Below are 24,937 nucleotides of genomic sequence, written 5' to 3'. Positions count from 1 at the left end.
TGGGGCGCAACATGTCAAACGACGTCGAATTGGTGCGTCGACATCGTAAAAGTAAAATGGGGCGACGCAGGTCCAACGGCATGAATCGCTGCCCCATAGTGCAGTAGTATCGCGGAGTGCATGCCGCTAAGGATAAATGGGACGTTGCACCCGTTTCATAGCCGTGGCCACTGCATGCGTTGCTTTTCACCTCGGTGGCTCCAGCGTTCCTCCATTTCCTTGCACGTTTCCCTCACTTCTTTGGTAACATGCCTTCTCCAAGAAGCGGAAACACGAATGAAACCAGCTGTTTAAAGGCATCACCCGACGAATCTGAGGTGGTACGGATTTCAGGTGGAGCATTCGTATGCGGGGTAGTAGATTATGGAGAGGGGGTTGATTCCGTCCATTTCTTCCTAATTGCCATAAAAAAACGGTCCGGAAGATGCGGAGCGTGCACAAGGCTGGCGCGCTCCAATCGAACTCGTTGTAGAAAATAGCGCGCCGGAACGCCCGAAGCCGTATCTTCCGGGCAGTTTTTTTTTTTACGGAAATTAGGAAGAAATGGACGGGATCAACCTTCTCTCCATAATCTACGATCCCGTATACGAATACTCCACCTGAAGTCCGTACCCCCTCAGATTCGTCGGGTGATGCCTTTAAATAGTAGCCAACAGTTTACATGATCTGACGTGGAACGTTAACTTTATTAGCAAGATGATGTCGTTCACGTAATTTTATGTTAAAGCATCATTCTGTGATAACTGTTGGGAGTGAGCAGGAAGAAAACCTATACTTAGGGTAATGCTTTCAAACTGTGTCTATATTATGTTGGTATCAAAGGATGTGTTTGGTACTGAAATTTGAATGCTCTTCAAATGTACAAATGACGAGAAAAGGAAGGAAATCATCGAATGTTTAGCCTAAGTTTATAAAAAGGAAAAAGAAAAAGGGTAAAGTGTCGTTGGGGGAGGGCACTCAGTGGCGCCCTTATTTCTCGAAGCTCTAACTTACTTTTTTCTCTTAGTAACCTAAGTTTACATGTCATAGACCTTCTAAGACTAATGCTTAGGCCTTAGGACCCCGACTAATTTGATTAATTATTTCGAGAAATAAAGGCGCCACTGAGTGCCCCCCCCCCCCCCAACAACACTTTACTCAAGAACAGGCGTTGTCAGAAAAGCACAATTCTAATTTTGCATAAAGTGGCACTACTATTAATTTTCATTTATCAGTGATGTCGTGCAAAGAGAACACCACAGGAAGCCCGAAGTCCGGCTTTGGCCGGACGTTCAGACTGGTATTATGTAACGTTATGAAGCGCGGCATAGTTGCGCAAGTGGCTTCCCTTAAAGGGGCGTGGTGAAGAAAGCGGTTGAAATGCAGGTGGTACCATTGCGAACTATAGCGAGGAATGGTATCAGCAAGGGTTTCCCTTAGATTCATACTCCTACCCTCCCCGTACTGCTTCGAGCGCAACCGCTTATGCAATTGAACCGTGCTTCATGTCGCTTACGCCCTGCTTTACCTATTATTGACATTCCTTTATCACGTCGACGATACATTCTTACCAAAAACTCTTCAGATATGTAGTAAGTAAATCTATGCTAGTAATCTGTGTTCTGTACTATGTCTACTATTACGTCTTTGCTGACGAACAGTCGCCTTGTCGAGCTCGACGCCATTCACGATGTTTTAGAGGTGTGATCGCCATCACAGATTATATGGAAAAGTTTTTTTATTGGCTCTTCTACTGAGAGCAATTATTTTGCTAACTTTCTTTCGAAGCGTTAGTCTATGAACTGGTATCCCGGCAACAACTGTGCCACAACGTGGTCATTTTCTCGCTTCCTCATCTGCTTTGCTTCGGTTGACTTTCTCATGTCATACTTTGCCGTTTTGTTTACTGCACATAAACACTGCACATATTTAGGTATTGTTTGAAGTACTTGAGGAAAGGGCGGATGTAGCGCAGTTGGTAAGTGGTACTGCTGCGACTGCACGATCGATCAACGCCCCAGTGGCAAGAAGACGTTTCATCCCTATAGAATCGATGCATCGATGCCACCAAACTTGTATGGGAGAATAAAGAGATTAACTTGATACATTCGCTGGCCCCCGCAAATTCCTTGTATTTGTATTTCCTGGACATGCATTCGTAAACTTCAAACGATTCTGAATTGAAATCGAGCGTGTTGGTGCATCTTAACTGGAGTGATTAACACTATACCCTTCTCATTTAATCGAGTAGAACCCCGTATGTCCCCATACTTTAACCATCAGAGTTCTGCCGCGTCCCACCAGCGCCGGAAATACGTATGTGCGCGGCCGAGAATCATCGTCGTCATGGAAGGGGAGTAATGGGACCTTCAGTGGCAACCTTTACAAGGATAAAATCAATCCACATGGAATGCGTTTTACTGCAATTCATAACCGTTGAGGTTTTGCGGACCCGTTTCGACCTGTACAATGACTTCCGAGGCCCATCCGATATCAAGTCATTGTTTTTATTCTCCCAGACAAGCCTGGTACCAATTTAACGACTGCGCTACACCCGCCCCCACTCTGCTCATATCATCAGATATGAAAGACAACAGTACGGAATCTTTTCAGGGTCATCAACTACGCCGCATCTTCGACAGGGTTGTCGTGCTTGTCGAGCAACACAGTCTTCAGCTGGGTTCGCATTCGATATTGCTGCTTTATGGTCCGGATTTACAGACCATGTTTTTTCCTGGCTACTCGATGCCGCTCTCACAGATTATAGCACACAGAACAGTCGAGGCATTTTGGATGACTGCCAAAAGTCCGACAATGAACAGAAAGGATGGGAGCATCGCGATCCCAAACGAATCAGCTCCTAAAATCTGTATGGGTTTTGATCTACGAGGCGGGCCGTGAGGTCTCTTGTAAAAACTCTTGTGATTTGTTGTTGCGGTACGCGGTGATCTGTTAAATTACGATATTCAACATATGAGGTTACCACTAACCGATGTGTTGTTTGTTGAGTATGCTTGTCGTCTGAATGCTTTCTGTGGGGTGTTGAGGAGCCTGACAGGATAAATCGCTGATGACTTTGAATTTCAAACCTCTGACGAAGGTGATAACGCTGCTGTTAAATAAAGATCAATACCAGTATTGGCTGCATATAAAACAAATCAACAAAAACCTTTTAAGTGAATATAGACTGGCAAAAAGGTCGCTCTGTTCGTAAATTCCTGCCTTATAGCTATTCTTTTCTGTATCTCTGAGCACCTGTAGACTGGTCCTTCTGCAGTTGCTGCCGTGCCACTGTACCCTAATCGATATTCACCAGCTGGGGAAGCGTGTGCTCGTTCCTCACCGCCACTGATGGAGTTTTGCAGCCCGCCTCAAAAATAGCATCTCTCTTTTCTGCACTCCTCAGTGCATGATATTCTACCCAAATTCGCTTTTTTCATGATATTCTACCCTAGCCACTTCCGAATGCAAAGGAACATGCACTTTCAATACTTGAGGTCCTAGACCAGCTTGCCGACATGCGTTGCGGTCGCCGGGGTCAACATCTTGCGAGTTGAGAGGAGAAATGAGTTTTTTCTTTTCCTATCAATCGGTTCGACTCAAGTCGATGTCAGAAATTACGAAGAACACACTAAGGTGAATCAGTGACTTCAGACTCTCTGGCACTCTCTTCCTAATTTTTTCTATTGAGTCGTAAATAAATGCATATCTTCTCTTATCTCCCCTAATTGCGCTTCGACCTTTTTCCAAAGGGCATTCTTCCTTTCGAATGTTATAGCAGCTGGAAATCGGAATAAGAAATCTCAGAATTTGTGATCATTTCGGACCAGAAGAAAGCTCCGTTGCAGTCGAAAAAAAATGTCGAGAATTATCGATGAGCTGCACTGTACGTAGTGGCACTTTCCACGTTAAATATTCCGTTATTCGCACTGTGGTGCTTTCTTTCGTTTTGAGACCTTTTCCTTCTATGGTACCTAGTCTCGTTTGATCCAGCTGTCAGTCCATGATCGCTTTTTCGGAGAGATTCGCCTTTTTCCATTGGTACCGTGTTGCACGCGCACTTTAGTTGTAATGTTGACATTTAAGTGCGAAAAACCTCCTGATTTATTTCCTCCTACTTCCGTGGTCATAAATAAAATCTTAGCGATACCTCATATTATTTATTCCTTTGAAATATTCCGAGGAGAATTTTTGAAGTCCTTTGAAAAATTCTCCACAACAGTTGTTACAAATGGTATCGCTACATTCTAAACTTCGTTTATGTGTTTCGAATCAAGTAATAAGTAGGAGTAGAAGTTAGTGTGGCTTGGAAAAATCAATTAGGGGAATTGATGCCAATTTCCACGGAACCAACCAACGGATGGTGATATATCTGCAACTGGTACCACAGATATTTGTCTTTTAACTACGTCTATTAATCAATGCCTGCACATAAATTTTTCATTTAACCTAATATGAAATGTTGTGAAAGAGATCCATTCGTTTAATATTCATTTTTTTCTCTATTTATTTTGCGGGGAAAAAAACGAATGAAAACTCGCTTTTTTACGCGAATACGAAGAACGTGCTGGACGAAACTATCGGCACACAGACTCCAAGTCACGTATTGCTGCTTGTTATATGAGGGTTCCCCGATCGATTCATACTGTAATCGGCTGATTAGATGATTACACGTCACATATGGAATGAATGCCATATGGTTAGTATACACGTTTTCGCGCTTTTTCGATCCAATACGCTTTTGTTTATTTATTTGTGAGCACATCAAAAATTTTAGCACCACACAGACCCAAAATCAATGTAATCAAAGAGCACACGTGCATATGTTTGAGTTTTGGAGTGTCTTTCGAGTCCTCACATCCGTAATGTGCAGTTTTCCACTTTATTGGTACTAGTCAGATCTCTGCGTCTCTTCCGTGCCGTTATTGTTTCGTAGGTCTTAAAAAAGGTAGTTTCATTCGATTTTATGAGTACTGGAGGGGAAATTTCCTCACGAACATCATTCCTCCACGGTGGTCCCAGCCGGCAGATGCATAGATTTCCTCGACTTTTGTTTGTCTGTTTATTTATTTATTTGTCTGTCTGTTTGTTGTATGTATGTATGTCTGGTTCTAGCTAACATCTTCTCTTTCTCAATACTTCTCAAATTTATAACAAGAAGGCATTTTTTTCCACAAGTCGACATATATATATATTTTTACGCATATATATATATGCGTAAAAAAATAAATATGTCTAGATGTATACACACACGGACGCTGCATATATTTATAGATATGTACATGTGTGCTATATATCCATACTTTAATTACAAATTCCAATCTTTGTGGATTCAAAGCAATTTTTTGTCAATGGTGATGATATCTATCAACTGATCAATACCATTTGACACTTTTCTGACGTAAAAGTGAGCAAATTGTAATCTTTCCCCGAAGCGAATCAGTTCTCCGGAATAGTGATATTTTTCACGTATTTGTATTGTATATCATAAAATAAGTGTGTCTGCCGCAACGCACGTTCTTTCTCTACTTCACTTCCCACACACTCATACGCGCGCACTCCTCCTTCTCTGTGGTCTGCCCTGCCCTAATCGAAGACGCCGCGCGCTCACTCAGTTTAACACATTCACGCCGAACATGTGTTTGCATCTGTTATGTATGTAATATGCGGCAAGTTGCAGCAAATTCACTTTTTTTTTTGTCGACGTAGTTTAAGCACTTGTAATTTTCTAAGAGGATTGTGTCAAAGCGATGTGAGGCTACACGATCGCGGCGGGGAAAAAAACGTGCGCTACCGTGCTCCGAGCGCCTTACGTGGGCGATGAAACTACACTTTCGATCGATTCGTCCCAACTATGGACGCGCAAAACCTCAGTTGTGTGGAGAGCGGTTAGCGACGCCTGTCCATAACTTCTACAATCGGTACCCAATGTCAATCTAGTGAAGTTTGACGTTACCAACCCATCACAACCCAATATATCTGCTTCTCTTTAGCATCTGTTTCACAACTTCGTCGCAACAATGAGTTCGCTCTATTGGCCTGGGCTCTGTCGTCCATCTCGTCGATTCTCACGTCTGTCCTGTCTGGCTTCCTGCTTGCCCAATCCTGTTTCTCTTTCCCTCCGCTTTCGCCTTTGGGTGGGGTGTCACGGGTCCTTTTACAATTCGTTGTCGGAACTTCAACGCAAAACTAACAATACGTTATTACGATTGTTCGGGCTTTGCCGCCTTTTTTAAATTGGCTTCCGTCCTCCCTTTTACTGTCTCTTGTTTACTTCCTGTCGAATACCAGCACATAACTTGCTTACATCCTTCTCCCTGCCAATCACTCCTCAAGATTACGAGCCTGTCTACTCCTCAAGTCGCCACCAACTTGATCATTTCAAACCACCAAGAATTTTAGAAAAAAGGGCTTTAGGCTTATCCGAATCATCGCACATTGAGCGGTTATAAAACACTAGCTGCAAAAAGCGTTGCAGGAGGATCTTTAATACAGGCAAAAAGATTCTAAAGCAGCACAAAGAAGAACGAGTCTAAAGAAGTCCGCAGGGATCTCCGCAATATAATGTTCCGCTACAACCTTGCTGAGCGAAGACGGGACTCCACGTCTTCTCGTCGTGAGATGAAATCATTACGGAAGGTTCTACTCGAACCTTTTCGTTCATCAACTCGTTCAAGCCCATTCATCCCCACTGGCGAAGCTCCACCACGGATTCTCCCTTCGGAAGTACGAGTCGCTATCAAGAGCATGAAACCTGGCACAGCCCCGGACCTGATTTTATTTCAGCAGACTTTCTTCGGGCTGGTGGCCATCCGCTCATGTAATCTTAGCAGCGCACATGACATCCTATCTTCAGAAAAAAGGATCCAACCAGTGAAGACCTCGCGAACCGTTCTTATCCATAAAAAGGTGACCGAAGACCTTCGGAACTACCGTCCGATATGCTTGCTGAGCGTGTTATACAAAGTATTCACCAAATCATCCTCACACGCATATCTAGACGCTGATAACCAGCCTCAAGAACAAGCTGGATTCCGCCAAGGGTTCAGCTCTTGGACCACATCCAGACCGTGTCAGGTCATAAGGTTTGCCGAATACCGCCTCCCTTTTCTAACCTTCGTCACTATGAAAAGCCTTTGACAGCGTAGAAACGAATGCAATACTGTCAGCGCTGGTCGATCAAGGTGTGGACGCGTCGTATGTGAGGACATTAGCCAATTGCTACGAACGATGCACACTAGGATACAGCTTTTCACCGCCCTCTCACCATACCCATTGGAAAGGGTACGACAAGGCGATACTATATCGCCGAAGCTGTTCACGGCTGCATTGCAGTGGATAATGAAATCACTATCCTGGGAAGAAAGGGCACACGTGTTGATGGAAGATTTCTTCGAACCTTCGTTTCGCGGACGACATCGTTCTCTTTTCGACAGTACCAATGAAGCAGAAACGATGCTCAACGAATTGAACGAAGCAGGGAAGAGAATAGGACTACGAATAAACAGAAAGAAGACACAGTTCATGAAGAACGCGCACTGCGAGGACGGAGGAGTACAACTTGAAGGCTCCCAAATCGTGGAAACTCCGTCATACGTATACCTCGGACGTTCTATGAACATGAAAACGACTTGAAGGAAGAACTGAATAGAAGAATGAGAGCAGCATGGGCAGCATTCGCAGCCGTCAGGAAGCTACGGACCAACTGACGGACCATGATCTTCGTGCCCATCTGTTCGACTCGACAGTCCTTCCAGCGCTCTGTTACGCAGCGGAGACGTGGGCAGACACCGCGGCCACGTCTAGGAAGCTACTTAACACCCACAGAGCCCTTGAGAGATGTCTCCTGAAGTTTAACCGGCGCACACAACACCTTGCCGGTCTTCGTAGCTCCGACTTAAGATGAATGTCCCGTCTTCGCGACCCAGCGGAATATGTATCGAAAGCAAAACATAGATGGGCCGGTCACATCATGAGAAGAATCGACGATAGATGGACTAAAAGAACGCTAGAGTGGATCCCAAGGACCTAAACGCCCCCGAGGAGACCGCCAACGAGATGGAGTGACGTGTTCGCTGCACGATGGACCAGCTGAGAGCTCAGCTGGATACGGCTCAAGGACCCCGTCAACGTCACTCACGAAGCTTGAGAACATCTTGGATGACAATGGCAGGAACGAAATGAGTGGAAGAGATGCTGGGGCCCGCACGTCAGTGAAGACGGGCCATCTAAGTATCTAAGTAAGTAAGTATCTAAGTTATTTTTATCTCATTCAACTTCTTATTTACTAATTCGACTATTTTATGTTCTCTTAACTTATGTTTACATGAGGGACCGTCACAAATTCGCAGCAGCTCACCACTTGTGGTGCCTTGGTCAATTCGCGCGGCAAAAAATACGTACTTTTTCCAATGAGAACCCCTTTAAAAAACATATTGAGAACTCTCCACAAAAAGATAGAGTTACGGGTGTGGAGTACGAGTCACGAGTATAGACGCAAACAAGCTCAATTCCCCTAGTTGTCCTGGGAAACAGCGTGGGAACCGGCTTTGGGGACCGAGTTTTCCTACGAAGCACCTAGAAGCGTGCCACTTTTGCAAGCGCCGCGTTTATGAGCGAGCGAGTAATCAGTGAGCTGTTCACGCTGTCTCTCTCATTCGTTAGGAGACGTGGCGCTCGGAAATGCGCCACGTTCCTACGTGCCTCGTGGAAAAATTCGATCACCAGGGCCGTTTCCCACGACGTCTTCGACAATTAAGTGGAATTGAACGTGATCGCGCTTATACCCGTGATTTACATCGGTAGCCCTATCTTTTCGAGGTGAGGTTCCAACATCGCAAGTTTAGTGGTGTACTGATTTTAAATGGTGAGAACATTTGCTCTCTGCTTCTTATTGAGAGAGATGGAAAAGGAAGAGAAAGTTGTCCTTTCTAGTGAAATAATCAAATTAAAAAGTGCACACTATCAATGTCACCTCAAATTAGTAAGAAGTTATTGTCCTTGCCCATCAGTCTGCATATCTGGAGATAAAATTTCTCACGCAACAACATTCAACTGACCACTTTTGTGATTTTTTTTTCAGGACATTTTTGAGTCGTTTTCTATTCTGCATTATATAATAACTCATTCGTACTATAGTCCCGTCAAAAGTCTGTGATGAGTGGTGCAGTTGCGTACAAAACGGTGGAATTTCCGTGCGCCCACAGATAGATGAGAACGCATAATTATTGTGCGGCTGACGAAGACTGCAGAATTGAGTGGTTCTTGCCGTCATCACCAGACTCTCGTTCTTCTACCGTACTATGGTCGCATTCATTTTCCATCCGTGATGACAAACACTAGAGGTTTCTTAGCGTAGATTCGAAGAAACTTTTATAATCATGTACATATGTATAAATAAGTAAATGTGTTGTGTATTCATTCATTCCTTCATTTCGGCAATTTTTTTTTGGAGATGGAAATATAAGATGAAGAAGGAAATTTCTCCTGGAAGTTTTGTTTTCCATACCTTCATCAGTTTTTATAAGGCCGTTTATTATATTCAGTTATTTTTTCTTCTCAATTCATCCATTTTCTGATGGCTGTAAATTTTATAAAATCCAGGTTCCGTCGTTAATTTCGCAAAGATTAACTTTTCGGGGACCAGTTCTCGCATCATCACTCATTTTTGCCTCTGTTATGGGGAATTCAATTTTTCTAACCCATTCGAAAAAAGAGTTCTTTTTGGGAAGTTATAGTCCATTTCTGAGATCAGATTTTGAGAACACTTTGTTCTTAGTTGCGTTTCAGTTGTTCTTACTGATCTTTTTAACGATTCGCATAAATTCAATACAACGACAGTCACGTAAAAGACATAACCCTCCATAGAGAACCACTTTTTTAGCGGAAAATTTTAGGCGAACGCTAAACTATTATTTCTGAACTGGTTTCATACTACATTGTGATCCCAATCGGCAGTTTTCGACACTTTCATATTACAGTATTACATTATTATTATTATTATTTCATTATTCGTGGCTCAGTGAAATCAGATCCGTTTTGTTACAAACAAAGGACATTGTGTTTTAGAATTCCTCTCTTCACGTTTTTTCTCTCTTCACTTGTTAGGAATTTCCTATGTCATTCTGTGTTGCACGAGTTGTAATCACAATATTTTCCTTTTTCTCAGTTTAAGTATTGCTGAGGCTCTTTAGTAAAAGTGCACGGTCTGCTAATTGTTGTATCAAATGTATATTACTTATATCGTTTATGTATTCTATACTACGTCTCTATTTTATGTATAGAAAGAAGTGATTTGTCCGTTCGTTTTCCAAAAGGGAATGGAGCGTGAACGCGCTTAGATGTAATTTACACTGGTAACCCTATCATTTCGTGAAGAGATACCAGCGTGGTCAATTTCGTGGTGCGGTGTCTTCAAAGGAATTCAACCCTGAGCTCCTCTTTTATGTCTGGTCACAGTGTTGTGAACAGAAATCAATACGTAGATAAAAGTCGTTGGATGCGAAGAATTTTTAATTTTAACAAGAAAAAAAAAGATTATTTGTCCATTAAATTGTTTTGCTAATCAACGCAAATACTAAATCAAGCATAGGTGCGATAGGGAGAAGCCGGACCCTCCTCAGGTGGAGGGGGTTTAGTTCATGGGGTGCAGCTCAAGTGAAGGGGGGGCACTTTCGCCAACCGTCCAAAAGTGAAGGGGATATTTTCGCCAACTGTTTAACACTTAACAAGTGAAGAGAGAAAAAAAGTGAAGGAGGTCCCTTTCCCAACCGTTCAAAAGTGAAGGGGGTCAGAGCACTGGCTCCGAGTATCGCCTCTGTGAAACCAAGCAACTCTGTTTGATGGCTTAGACCTCACGAACCCTTCTCAGGTACCCATAACAACCACTTTTTGAGTATCCGCTTCCAACTCCTTTTCCCCACAGTTTTGCTCCCAGTAACCGAACACGAGTATCCTCATTTCCCTGTCTTCGGGTCAAAACTACGTGAAGCCTAATGCAGTTGCGTAAGCGGTCGCGCTCGAAGGTGAAGCAAGCGGTTGCAATCGAGATGGGACCCCTGCTACGCTCACTCATCTCTGGAGTACAGGTGTAGCAGGCGATGGTCTTACGTCGATCGCAAATGCTTTCACCTCTTCGACCGTTTTGACACGGCTACATGGCTCAGGCCTATCGCTTGCAAAGTCAATTTGAAAGTAGGAAAATTGGTGTGCTCAAATTAAAGAAATCGCCCCACGAATCTGGCGTGATAACAATTTTCGTCGGAGTATATTTATATTGGGTCGTATATTATGAATGCAGCGGTGCTTCTGCTCATTTCTCCCTGTATCCCTGTTAACACGGCTCCGGAACGCTCCTTCTTAACACCTCTGTTAAAAGCGCCACTCTTGCACCCCCCTCCGACTGCGGTTCGTCGAAAATCCATTTGGATGCCCGATGGGCGATTCATCTCATTCGACGAATCGCAGGCGGGGGCGGGGCGTAGGGGTGATGCGTTGCAATAGAGCACGTCGTAAGGAACCGCATTCCGAACCGGTCTGTTTACAGTGACGCAGGGAGAGAGATGAGCGGAACCACCCGTGTATTCATAATCTATGACCCGATACAGGTCCTCCAAGGTACTCCAACGAAAATCTATACCACGCCAGATTCGTGGAGTTATGCCTTTAAGATTAATTGAAGTCCTTTTTCCATATAGAGTATTTGACAAATAGTGAGAGTTTTCACACGAGCACTAACCCACACTTTCACAAACCTTATTAGAAATGCTTTCCCAGAAATGTGGTTCACCTTGAGTTGAGCGCTGCAAATTTTTTCCTTTTTCTACTACCGCCTTTTCACCGGTGAAATCAAACGCTTCGTCCCACTAATCAACAAATCAGCGCAAAATATAGAGATAATGGATAATAAGAATAATAATAGAGATAATGAATAATAAAACTTGTTACAGAGAGACATATTATAAAAAAAACGGTGATATAGAATGTCAAGTCTTGGCAACATTGACCAAAGGAGATTCACGGCTAGCTTTTTAGGGCCAGAATTAAAAGAAATGGTTTTTGTTAGCAGCGTTGCATGTCATTGAATCAGACACAGCGAATGTGCAAATACTCCTCACTGATATCGATGATTTTGTGTTTTCTCTTCTTACTCGTTTTCTCATCTTCGGAAGTGAACATTTTACACTTTCTGTATCCTTAGGAGATACGATAATTGTGTATCTGGAAATAGGTATGTGTGACCTTCCCAATATGGAACATTGGTGCGCTGGAACTGTGCGGCGCACAGCTGTTCGTATAGGTGATTTTCAGCTTTTAATGTTCAAGTTTTTTTTTAGTTGTTCGAATCGACGTCGAAGTTTTTTTTTTTAACTTAAAAGAAACTTCCGTCGATTCTTTTTTTCACGGCAATTTTCCTGCTTTTTTCCGCTTACACTGTTCGTCTGATTAAAAAAAGATAGAAAGGATAAGGCGACAATCCACTTGGGATGCGCCAACGCGTTTTACTGAAATTCGTAATCGTTGAGGTTTTGGAACGCGTGTTGGCCTATACAACGACTTGCGGGGGCCAGCCGATGATCAAGTCAGTGTTTTTATCCTTCCAGACAAGTCTAGTGCCACTTAATCGATTCCGGAGAGTTGAAAGGCTTGGTTTGCACGGTTTGTTGCACCTCTGACCGACCCTGTCTGCTTGATAATGAACAGAAATAAGAGACGTTTTAAAAGATAACAGCTTAAAGGCAGCACACCGTGAATCTGGGGTGGTGAGGAAATCCGCGTGAAATGTTAGAGATGCGGTTGTAGATTGCAGGATCCAGGGAGGTTCCGCTCGTCTTTGCCGCATCCACGCGGGAGCGGCCAAAAGTCAGTGAGTTCTTCTCGAGTGCCTATTAAAGTAAAACCAAACCATTGAACAGGCAGCCGAGGCATACGAAGGAGGGTTGTTAGGTACACAAGGCCGATTATCTGCAGCCGAATAAGGTCCTACAGAGAAAGCTGTCGGTATCCTAGGATGGCTGTGATTATCAAGCCACGCCCACCCATCACCACCTCACTGAGGTCGTGTGCCGTGTTTGCATCGCAATTACGTGATAGAGTTGGCTTCTAGGAAGGTTCAAAGAACAAAAAGTTAACAATATAGCAACGCAGAAAGTATGAAAACTGTAAAAGAACGAACATACTGAAAATGAAGCGAAAACGTAGGAAATTTCTCCAAGAACAAAACAACATCAAAAAACATAAACTTGACAACGTTAAAAAAAATTGAGCTTTATAATGGTTATTGGTTAACAACTGTAGAACTCATAAATTTTGTGATACGTTTAGAATTTGGATTAAGTTTTTTTTTCTTCTCATACAACCATTTACATGCCGTCTTTTTTCTTCTTCCTTACGAAACTCCTTCTCCTTTTTTTAGAACTTCTTTGACGGAATCCAAACTGGTGCGTTTGTCAAAATGCGAATCCTTCAGTCAAGCGCGGAACTCTTTGAACCAGCGGTGCATTACGGGACATTCGAATGCATTTTCACCACCTCACGCCTTCATTAAATTTTGGATTGGATCTATTTGTGCAGAATGGAAATCCTGAATTCATAAAGCAACAACTGTTCGAATTTCCTGCTTTAGCAGCATTTGTACGAATTCTCTGAAATTGAACAAAATAAGATATGGTCTTACCAAATTTGTTAGTATTAATTGACATATCCTTTCACTTTATCTTCTTGAGATTTAAGTTTTTTAGATTTGCTTTTTTACGCAAATAAAACACCATTATTTTCTATTTCTAGCATCTCATGTGGAATCGTTTGAAATATCTGTATACGTAAACGATCGATACTCCGTACAGGAGCAGTAAGAGAGATAGCGTGCCCCTGCAAGGCATGTTTCGCACCTTATTAGTCCATGAGGTACGCTGATGGGTTACGTTATGGGCGGGGCACAGCGCAGCGCAATGCTTTGCTGACCCCACTACTGCGACACAAAATTAACGATCGCCGTTGCGTCGAATATGGGTACAATGCAGGGTGCGGGACAAGAGGTAACCGTGAAAACCGGCTGACCGCTCCTGTCCTCCCTTCAGCACCGCGCTCCTCCGTGTAATTACGGCTGCTGCTCCACCAGCTAGGTAGGCATCCTCCACGACCGCCTGAGATCACCTACACCCCGCCTCCTTATTGCTCTCTGATCAACGCCGCGCGTGACGTTCGCGCCGCGACTAAGCGGTGGATAGTGCGAATTTTGAAGCGAGGGGAGTGAGCAACGATATGTCGCAGCGAATTCTGATGTATGGATATAGTAAACTAAGCTCATATTATTGGGAATAAAACAGAAGTCCTTCCATCCAATGTAACTTTACATAAGTAAAAATTATCTCAAAAAGATGCTCCAGGAAAAAGAAAAACATGCATATATTTCCACAGATCTCATAATTTAACACATTTCATGCCCTAAGTCTTCTATATAAACTAACACTGCATGAGTATGTGTTTGTCACGATGCCATTCAACGAATTGGTGTTCAACTTTCAGCTGCAGCAGCTATAATAACAGCAACTTAAGGCGCTTATTACTTTGTATACATTCTTTAAACTTCTTTCTACATTTTTCCTTTTCAAATCTTTACTTAAATATAATGTTTATATGGAGCGCATGTCAAATATCTCAATACTTGCTTGTACGTTTTATACAGTTTTATATAATGAAACTTTGCATGGTTCTTCAAACTTCTTTCAACAGCGTTTTATCGCTTCATTTCTATCTATTCCCTACATAAGATCAATATGACAGGTTAGGTGTATTAGTGGCGACAGAGACCTTTGTATCTTCGAGATATACTCTTAGGTACACTGTGTGTCTGCGAGGCATTATTCGCACCTCGTTAATCGTTGGATGCCAGTTTTACCCAGCTAGATAAACAAAAAGAAATCCTTAGAAAGAGAAAAAAAAAGTAAAAAAGATAGCATAACACCGATCAGTGGGACATTTTTTGAAACATCTCTTATCGATCGATTATTCGAAATCCCCCTGGTGCCAACTAAGCCTTTCACCCCTGGGGTCGGTAAATTGGTACCAGACTTGTCTGGGAGGATAACAAGACTGATGCACCGTAAACCCTGTAGGCCTGTTGTAAACCTCAAACGTTGTAAACTTCAAACGATTCTGAATTGAAATGAACGCATTGACACGTCGAGTGGAGCGCGATCCTAAGCGGATTGATTAACTACAGGCACACACCATCTCTACCAAGAAGTAACCAGAAAAAAAAAACAAGACAACCGTCTAACTATTTATTGGGTGTGAGCAAAAGGAATTTATACAGCACGGAAGACTCTACAGAAAAGAATTACAACAAAAAAAATCAGCAAACTGACCGATATTTCAGAGATTCGAAGCTCCTCAATTGTTGGATCTGTATCGAAAATCATGCCAAGGCTTTGAAATGGTTCTAGAGTACCGGCGTTGAGTTGAATTATAACTTGCTCTCCATCTACTCTTCGAATCATCGAAACATTCAGTTTTTCGGACGTTTCATCTCTACACCTCTCCCGGACTATCAAGTACTCGAATGTTCGTCACCAGTCTCTTTTTGTCGAGCGGTAGGAATCGCCGAATTTCCGAACGAATGAGCAGGTGGTCGGATTTTATTCCGTACGAGTAAAAGTCAAGTCTCCATAAGCTACTTGTTGTTGAGAATAAAGTGGTCATATGAGGGTACAAGACCTCCTCCTTCGTATATATAAGTTGGACATTCATTTCGTGGAGGCCTACATCGTGTGTATACATAACAAGCAAAACTAAAATGAAGTTGAGTACGAACGAACTGCCGGATAGCTGAATAGGAAGCAGCAGACTTACATTCAGCAACAGACTACAGAAAAATGGGGAAATGGAGCGATATATGATGCTCTTCTCCGCTTTTCTGAGGCATTTCATTTTGTAATCCTGTGATTTGTTGTGTTGCTTGTTTCGATTTCAAACAAATTAATTTGATGCTAGCTCAACAGATACCGAGGGCAATATTCGATCGTCCTAGTTGCGTCACCAACGTTGTGCTTCTCTTAGGTTAGGACCGATCAAAACCAGCTCCAACATCACCAAGAGCGTGAAAACTTATTGCATTGCTAAGTAAGGTTAGGGTCCTGAGGGTGCAGTGCAGCGCAGGAGGCGATAACACGCTTCATTTGAGGAAATTAATCCACTACGTCTAAACTTTTTTTAGAAGATCAAACGCGGAATAAACGGAGGTGTTTGTTTCGTCCGACTACTTCTGGACACACATAGGCACAAAACAGTTCCCAAGGTTCCTCAGGAAGGAAGAGTGACAAAAGGTTAAAACAATCTAAAAATGGTGCTTCTTAATAGGAGATGGGTTAGAATCACTTCATTGTTGTCCGATAGCGACTGTCCGCAACGTTTTGTGTACACTGAGGTGTAGTCAGGTCAAAATGAAAATTGGTGCAGCTGCGTAGGCGGCTGCGCTCGAAGCAACTATAGCTCGAGAACTAGCGACTGGAATCGATGAGGGATCCCAATCGCTAGTTCCACCGCGCCGCTTCGAGCGCAGTCGCAACTGAGCCGAGCCTCACGTCGTTTTACCTCAGGAGTCGGACACTCCTCAAGATGAATTCTTACTCAAGGGGGTGCAACTCAAGTGGTGAAGAGTCTTTCGCCAACCGTACAAGAGTGAAGGGGTCCCTTCGCCAACCGTCCAACAGTGAAGGAGTTTCTCCGCCAATTGCACAAAAGTGAAGGGGTCCCTTCTCCAACCGTACAAGAGTGAAGGAATCCCTTCGCCAATCCAAAAGTGAAGGAGTCCCTTCGCCAACCGTCCAACAGTGAATGGGGTCGGATCACCGACTATCGCATCTATGATCCATACCTTGCAGATCTTGAAGTCTCGGATTAGCTATATGCGTGCATCAAGTCCCCTTCAGTCTATCACTATCCCTATCCAGAACTTCCGTCGTCGGCAGGGTGGCCATCTACGACTTCGGTTTGAGGGTACCCTTACGGCAGAGTGAACTACGTCATCATTCGGTTCATCGCTCATCCGCTTCTGCGTAAAGTTCTTCATAATGAGATGGATAGGCTATTTAAGACTTTGTCAACAATCAACATGAAAGTTCCATTTATCCGGCAGATTCATGGTTAACACTAAAAACATCTCTGAAAGCAGTGCTTATAATATGAACAGGTCAAGAAAGGACACGGACAATCGTTCTGTATCCTGCTTTGTTCATGCCACCCAAACTCTGGTAACCTCTGCTCTACTGTAGCGTTCTGAGTTTGCGAAAAGGTACCCGCGTGAGGAATTCTCACTTCCTGTAGGAGGAGAATGATCTGTCAACCCACCACCTCCGTTACACAATGAGCTATGAAGGGCTGACCTTGCAGTTACTATGAAATAACTTTTCAGAAAGTTGTCAGGAAGGTTCTGGAGAGAACTAGCCAAGTTAATTAACCTGGATATAAGCGTTTGCCAAACTGATCACTTGATTATCTGATTGAATGGATATAAACCTCAAATGTTTAGGCTGCTGGTTAGATATCAGAGGTTTATTTCTATAGTAATCGATTTATCCATATCGCTAGACATGCCATACGCACAGTGTTTCGAGAAAAAAAAAACATCGTGCGTCGAAGGGCAAAAAGCGGCGATTGTGCGTTATGCACGTACGCCAGTGCCGATACACTCGTGCGTATCGCAGCTATACGCCGCAGAAATCGATTAGGGACGGGACGAGTATGTGCAGTGATTTCTTCTAGCTACGCCGGATGTTCGTTCTGAACAACTCTTCCATCCTGCTATTTATAAACATTATTTAACATGAATAAAATAGCACTATTAAATAATATTCGTTCGTATTTCTACATTTATAAAAACAAAAGTTTGAATAGGGAAGATTTGCGTAATAGTGTAATCAATTACGTCATACAGAAGTGCATTGCTGAAGGTGCAAAAACACCATGGAATCAATGGAGAACTGAGAGCAAAGCAAAAACGTCCGCGTGTTGCCAGACAAGCCATCGCATCACACGCACCTTAGGATTTAAAAACATCAGAAGTACGGAACTAATTGACAAAACACAATAGAAAATAGAATTCGAGATAGTATCCGTGCGAGGGATTTCTGATTTTGAAATTGATTTAGGGATACGGGAACGACGTTGTCGTAATCATAATATCGATCATCAGTTGCGTGTCGATTAGTTCATACGCATCCAAGACGTTAACTTTAATGAATGTTAGTGATTAGTTTTTACAAGTTCCTGTTTATAACTACACTAATATGTACTTTTGTTTACAGAAACGTTCTCCGATATAGCAGAGGAATTTTGGCGGAAGTGCTAATGACTCCCGTGTGGGTCCTACGACGAATCTCCGCGTATCAACGGGCGGCGGCATGATGCTGCCACAACAAAGGTTTGTACCCGTATTTTACTCAAGCCCGGTTGCGGATTGTTGTAGTTCGTCTACGTTTACCTTTTCGATTAATACCTTTCCGGCAATCATCGTTTATCGATTAATTGTGTTTTGGGCTGAACCCTGTTGTTATCAGCATTTTGACGGGGAACTAATTATTAAGTCGCTTGGTTTTTCATCTGATTTTTTCACGAGGGCGTGGCTTGACTATTCAGGCAGTCACATGAGGGCTAATTTTTCTAGGTTTTTGTTGTTCTTTTGCCAAGAGAAGTCTAACCAATGCTCCTGGATATCGATTGCTTGCCTTATTCGTTGCATTGTTACGATTATTGATTGCTTTGTTTGCGCAACGTTTGTCGAAAAAGCTATGCATTGCGCTTCTTGCCATTGAAATCGTTCCTTCAATAAATTCAATCTTTAGCCTTTATTCATTTTATTTCATATTTTATTTATTTTCTCTTTCCTAGATGAACCTTTAATTCTGCTAGTATTGAAGTTTTCAATTTATCTTTTAGCTATGAATCGTGCCATACTCTCACTCTGCCGTAGTGCTCCATTGCTACGACGTGGACTGCATAAAGGTGTAGACTCGACACCTCCTCTTCGTTGGACTTCTGTCGGTGAAAGGGTATGTTCCTATGTTCATCGTTATTCAGTCATGTAACTTTTCACACATACTTTCTTGTTTTTTTCTTCTTTCTTTTTCGTTTCCTTTTTTTTTTTTTGCAAAAAGCATGGGCGAAGTGCTAGGTTTCCTCTTTCTCGTCAATTTGACACACACACTTTTATAAATTCACCTTCGAACTGTCCAGTTCTTTGAAAGATCCTTTGAATCGCACAACTGATGTCGGAATCGCATCTTATGAAGAACTCATATTCTTACAACACTCCAATCAGCGCTGCAATCACAACTCTCGAATGTTTGACAATATTTGCTCTAAACATTTTTTCGAAAGAGATTTTCAATCAATGCTGTGGCCTGTGCTCATTGATATACGCGCCGTTGTATGGACAAACGTCACCTTTTTGCGTTTCCGTGAAGAAAAAAAAGAGGAACGTTGAAACACATCAATATTTACAAAATAAAGACTGGAGAAGAAGTTGGAGGAGATTGGATCCTTACAGAATACTGATAAATCCTGAGTCTTTCACTGTGATGTGTTCTCCTACACCTGGCTCTCTTTGCGTAGACATGTGTAGGCAGTATGATTCTAAAGATTGTCCTTCTAGTATTAAGATCCAACAGTGTGATTCTCTAAAAAAAAATTTATTGCTAGGAATGCACGTATATTCCCATCGTTTTCGGCACTGTATGCGACAATTTCGTGGATTGAAACTTAGATTTATCCAAGCCATTCTTCATTGACGTTGTTTCATGCGTATTTGTTTGTTATATTTCTGCCGTTCCCGTTCCCTCGTGATGGTTTTTTACGCTTCGAAAACAAACAGAAAAAGTCACTGAGGGTGAAACTCGGGGAGCAGAGCGGCTGTGATATCAAAGTGAGGAGTGTTAGTCAACAGTTATGTTGATAATCGGTAACCATCCCGGCAAAAGATTAAAAATGTTCTGGAAAATATGATGCGATACGAAGTGGTTCATTAAGCAAACCTCAGAAAGCAATTAGACTCGTTTTTCAAGTCAAACATTGTCTGTAGAGTATGCAGAAACAGCACCCGTTTCTCTCAAACCTTTCTCACTTTTCTGCTAATCATCTCAACTTATTGCATTTATTAAAGAATATTATTAAAGATGCATGACACATTTATTTGTTGAAGTTTGGTGGTGATCTAGAACTGATAAGCATACTTATCGATGAGAAATAGCTTGTAATTATATATTGTAAAATCGACGCATGGAAAATTTCTCAAGTGCTGCAATTGCTGTACCTCAGGGGAAGTAAGTAACCCGGAGCGACATAGAACATTCGCCTTGCTCATTAGACGTATCCTATTTTACACTCTAATTACGCCAGAATACGAAATTTGTCCTTGTTTTCTGTGTTTTCTCACTATACTTCTGGGCCTTTGTTAATAGTAAATTTTATCCTCTACATTGAAGGATAGTTTTTTCCGCTTGATTATCAACTAATGACATAAACACTTACAAGCTTGTCCTTCTTCCGAATAATTTCTCGCTGGATCCTTGAATTTATTTCAAAACATTTATCATAAAGGATTTGTAAACGTTCTGGCAAATATCGGCTTTTAGATATATGTTTATTTATTTACTCAGAACGCCAAAGTTGCGCGGAGAACAGTAGCTTTAATCATATGTTGTGTGGTTATTGTTTAGTTGGATGTAGTATCCCACGAGAAGGTTATAGCTGAAATGAGATGTTGTCTGGCGCTAACTCAACTGTGTAGTTCCGTAGTTTTAGACATCGACTTTCTTATTGAAAACCAGTTCTCGTGATGTTCTGTATCACTGAGAGGGCATTCCTCAAACAAACAAAAAGAAAGGCGACTATGCAGAAACAGATGTGACTGAAAAGGTTATTACTGTAGAAGCATCTCGCATTCAGGGAAGTGAGTAGTCTCTCGAGTTCTGGTTAGTTGGCTTATTCTAAGAGTTTTAGCTTGAAGGATAATTAAGCGTTGAACTCTAAAGAAAAGAGAACAAAATTTAGTTCTCCTGGATTGCCTAGTGATAAGCTTGGTTTTTGACGACTCTGTATCTCTGTGACTACATCCTGTTGTTGTCCCTTTCATTCAACTTTTAAATCTATGAAGAACACTCAAAGTTTGAAATTTTTAAAAGAATGAAGACTTTAGGCGAAAGGTGATTGTGTGACTGCCGAAAGTTTACGATCATAAAACATGCTTGGGACTATTAATTATCACTTTTTCTTTATTTTTTCTTTTATTCTGGTAACTTCTTACTCTGAATACTATTATATTAGTGTTGCTTACTTTTCTATTATTTTATGTCCCGTATCTTTTTAAAATTTTTAGTCGCAAGGTCTACTTTTCCTCCTTTTTTTACGTTTTTTCAAGTATAGATTTCGCATATGAAGACGAAGACGAGATGGAGAAACTTGTTTCTGCTTTTTCTTTCTCTTTGGTTCCGACTTTAACATGGTAAAGGGCGGTACTCGTCGCTAATTAGTCCTGTTAGGATGCGAGTATCATCCAGTGGTATGAATGTAGTGCGAGTGCCACCCAAACCTTTTATCCGTTCGAGCTCATTAAATTGGTATCATGTTTGGTAAAATTCGGCAAAGTAATCCCAAATGAATTGATCAACGTTGGGAATTTTATTGTTCATTCCTTTTTTTGGTATAAAAATGTTAGACGAACCTCCACAACGGTTTACCGCCTCATAGTGGCGTGGAGGTGACACTGGGCGTCGAACTGCGATGCACAGCGGAGGTTCGTCCTCCGGCAGGGTCTCCCAAGCTGAGAAGGAGTTCGACACATCCGACATTCCGACTTCTCGGAATCGGAGGCCTAGCTAAGAGTAAACCACTGCTAAGATTCACCACCGTCTTGGCAAAATGTCGCAAGGTGGTTCCCTGATCCATATAGGTTGGGCGACGACCTGTGGTGAAAGCTAAGCTCGCCGTGGCATGGCTGCTTAGTTTGGGGAAAAGTCTCTTTGCCACTCCAGCATATTCACTGCCTCAGTACCCTGCACACTGGGCCCTGCCGTCTCAGACGTCGGACGGTATGGCGACCGGTGAGAGGCGATCAAATCTCAGGTTGCTCAGGACGTCATTGATTCTGGACCAAGGCGACACACGCACGACTCGCCATGGAGACTGTCTCAGACTGTGTACTTACAACGCGAGAACAGTTTCCACAGACGCCGACCTGCATGCCCTTCTCGGAGCTGCAGAGCGTATCAAATTTCACGTGATTGCTCTGCAGGAGACCAAGTGCAGAAGGAGCGACGTACGACAGATGAATGACGGTACACTCGTCATTCGTGGAGAGAAGGTTCCGTCGCGAAATGTAGGCGGTGTTGGTTTCGTTGTGCACCCATCTGTCGTCCATCTCGTCGATTCTCACGAGATCCTGTCACCTCGTCTGGCCATTCTTCGCCTCCGCCCTCTGCGCCAAAAATCCATCAGTATCATCAACTGCTATTCACCAACATCAGCAGCTGATGATTCCGAATTGGACGCGTTTTACGAGGAGCTGGAGGAAGTAGTCCACAACGAGAAGTCCTTTTACAAATTCGTTGTCGGAGACTTCAACGCAAAACTAGGAAAGGCCACAGAAGAGGAATACAGGATTGGAAGATTTGGACTAGGGGACCGGAATGAAAATGGCAATCGTCTCGCCGGGCTGTTGTCCGCCGCTCGCCTCTTTCATGGGAACTCTCTTTTCATGAAAAAAGATCATCGTCGGTGGACATGGGAATCGCCCAATGGCGCGACTCGTGCGGAGATCGACCACATACTCACCAACCGGAGGTGGTGTCTACTTGACGTCTCAGTAGTACCATCCTTTTGTAGTGGTTCTGATCACCGTCTCCTTCGTGCGAAAATACGACTTAGCCACACGATGGAAAAGAACATCTGCTATCGGCAACGAAGGAGAAAAGAAGTCGTCTACGACGATTGCGTACTCGAGGACTCCCTGTCCCAAGGTGACTGGCACATCGAGGAGGACCCAAACGTGGACTACGAGATGCTGCTCAGAGGATTACGAGCCTGTGCTGAACGTGCCTCGAAGTCGCGCACGACAAACTTGGATCGAATTTCGAAGACCACCAAGGAATTGTTAGGAAGAAGGAGGGCTTTGAGGCTTGATCCGAATGCATCGCACATTGAGCGGTTAGTAGCAAACACTAGCTGCAGAAAAGCGTTGCGGGAGGATCTTTTGAAGTACAGGCAGAAGAAGATTCTAGAAGCAGCACAAAGAAGAACGAGTCTAAAGAAGTGCCGCAGGGACCTCCGCGAATATAATATTCCGCTAGCAACCTTGCTGAGCGAAGACGGGACTCGCACGTCTTCTCGTCGTGAGATGGAAATCATTACGGAGAGGTTCTACTCGAACCTTTTCCGGATCTGATTTTATATCAGCAGACTTTCTTCGGACTGGTGGCCATCCGCTTCATGTAATCTTAGCAGCACACATGACATCCTATCTTCAGAAAGAAAGGATCCCAGACCAGTGGAAGACCTCGCGAACCGTTCTTATCCATAAGAAAGGTGACCGAGAGGACCTTCGGAACTACCGTCCGATATGCTTGCTGAGCGTGTTATACAAAGTATTCACCAAGATCATCCTCACACGCATATCTAGGACGCTGGATGAAGCCCAGCCTCAAGAACAAGCTGGATTCCGCCAAGGGTTCAGCTGCTTGGACCACATCCAGACCGTGTCGAGGGTCATAGAGGTTTGCCGGGAATACCGCCTGCCCCTTGTTCTAACCTTCGTCGACTATGAGAAAGCCTTTGACAGCGTAGAAACGAATGCAATACTGTCAGCGCTGGTCGATCAAGGTGTGGACGCGTCGTATGTGAGGACATTAGCCAATTGCTACGAACGATGCACGACTAGGATACAGCTTTTCCACCGCCCTCTCACCATACCCATTGGAAAGGGGTACGACAAGGCGATACTATATCGCCGAAGCTGTTCACGGCTGCATTGCAATGGATAATGAAATCACTATCCTGGGAAGAAAGGGGCATACGTGTTGATGGAAGATTTCTTTCGAACCTTCGTTTCGCGGACGACATCGTTCTCTTTTCGAGCAGCACCAATGAAGCAGAAACGATGCTCAACGAATTGAACGAAGCAGGGAAGAGAATAGGACTACGAATAAACAGAAAAAAGACACAGTTCATGAAGAACGCGCACTGCGAGGACGGAGGAGTACAACTTGAAGGCTCCCAAATCGTGGAAACTCCGTCATACGTATACCTCGGACGTTCTATGAACACGGAAAACGACTTGAAGGAAGAACTGAATAGAAGAATGAGAGCAGCATGGGCAGCATTCGCAGCCGTCAGGGAAGCTGCGGACCAACTGACGGACCATGATCTTCGTGCCCATCTGTTCGACTCGACAGTCCTTCCAGCGCTCTGTTACGCAGCGGAGACGTGGGCAGACACCGCGGCCACGTCTAGGAAGCTACTTACTACCCACAGAGCCCTTGAGAGATGTCTCCTGAAGTTTAACCGGCGCACACAACACCTTGCCGGTCTTCGTAGCTCCGACTTAAGAGGAATGTCCCGTCTTCGCGACCCAGCGGAATATGTATCGAAAGCAAAACATAGATGGGCCGGTCACATCATGAGAAGAATCGACGATAGATGGACTAAAAGAACGCTAGAGTGGATCCCAAGGGATGCTAAACGCCCCCGAGGGAGACCGCCAACGAGATGGAGTGACGTGTTCGCTGCACGGATGGACCAGCTGAGAGCTCAGCTGGATACGGCTCAAGGACCTCGTCAACGTCACTCACGAAGCTTGAGAACATCTTGGATGACAATGGCGAGGGAACGAAACGAGTGGAAGAGATGCTGGGGCCCGCACGTCGAGTGAAGACGGGCCATCTAAGTAAGTATCTAAGTAAGTAATGTT

General features: G+C 43.4%; 5 protein-coding genes across 7 annotated transcripts; all 5 read left to right on the top strand.

Moving 5' to 3' along the window:
• Nucleotides 1–6,543: 6,543 nt before the first annotated feature.
• RB195_011943 (uncharacterized protein) lies at nt 6,544–7,119 on the top strand (the record flags this gene model as incomplete). The annotated part of the gene is made up of 1 exon (XM_064193574.1): nt 6,544–7,119. One exon carries the CDS (start codon nt 6,544–6,546, stop codon nt 7,117–7,119), a length of 576 nt encoding a protein of 191 aa, XP_064051157.1.
• Nucleotides 7,120–7,209: 90 nt separating this feature from the next.
• On the top strand, nt 7,210–7,614 carry RB195_011942 (uncharacterized protein; the record flags this gene model as incomplete). The annotated part of the gene is made up of 1 exon (XM_064193573.1): nt 7,210–7,614. The coding sequence occupies one exon, from the start codon at nt 7,210–7,212 to the stop codon at nt 7,612–7,614; it is 405 nt and encodes a 134-aa protein (XP_064051156.1).
• Nucleotides 7,615–7,645: 31 nt separating this feature from the next.
• Nucleotides 7,646–7,885, top strand: RB195_011941 (uncharacterized protein; the record flags this gene model as incomplete). Its single annotated transcript, XM_064193572.1, has 1 exon — nt 7,646–7,885. The coding sequence occupies one exon, from the start codon at nt 7,646–7,648 to the stop codon at nt 7,883–7,885; it is 240 nt and encodes a 79-aa protein (XP_064051155.1).
• Nucleotides 7,886–15,541: 7,656 nt separating this feature from the next.
• On the top strand, nt 15,542–18,302 carry RB195_011940 (uncharacterized protein; the record flags this gene model as incomplete). The annotated part of the gene is made up of 5 exons (XM_013443248.2): nt 15,542–15,606; nt 17,915–17,930; nt 18,024–18,041; nt 18,129–18,221; nt 18,285–18,302. 5 exons carry the CDS (start codon nt 15,542–15,544, stop codon nt 18,300–18,302), a joined length of 210 nt encoding a protein of 69 aa, XP_013298702.2.
• A 615-nt stretch (nt 18,303–18,917) lies between these two features.
• RB195_011939 (uncharacterized protein) lies at nt 18,918–24,898 on the top strand (the record flags this gene model as incomplete). 3 transcript variants are annotated; one of them, XM_064193569.1, is made up of 4 exons in its annotated part: nt 18,918–19,028; nt 21,926–23,388; nt 23,651–23,850; nt 23,916–24,898. In XM_064193569.1, 4 exons carry the CDS (start codon nt 18,918–18,920, stop codon nt 24,896–24,898), a joined length of 2,757 nt encoding a protein of 918 aa, XP_064051152.1. The 3 variants fall into 3 exon arrangements, with proteins under 3 accessions (XP_064051152.1, XP_064051154.1, XP_064051153.1); XM_064193570.1 differs by lacking the exons at nt 18,918–19,028; nt 21,926–23,388 and having other exon boundaries at nt 23,481–23,850; XM_064193571.1 differs by lacking the exons at nt 18,918–19,028; nt 23,651–23,850; nt 23,916–24,898 and having other exon boundaries at nt 22,067–23,416.
• Nucleotides 24,899–24,937: the final 39 nt, after the last annotated feature.

This window comes from Necator americanus, chromosome III, assembly GCF_031761385.1.
Source record: "Necator americanus strain Aroian chromosome III, whole genome shotgun sequence".
NCBI lineage: Eukaryota > Metazoa > Nematoda > Chromadorea > Rhabditida > Ancylostomatidae > Necator > Necator americanus.
This window is presented reverse-complemented; position numbering and strand designations above follow the sequence as displayed.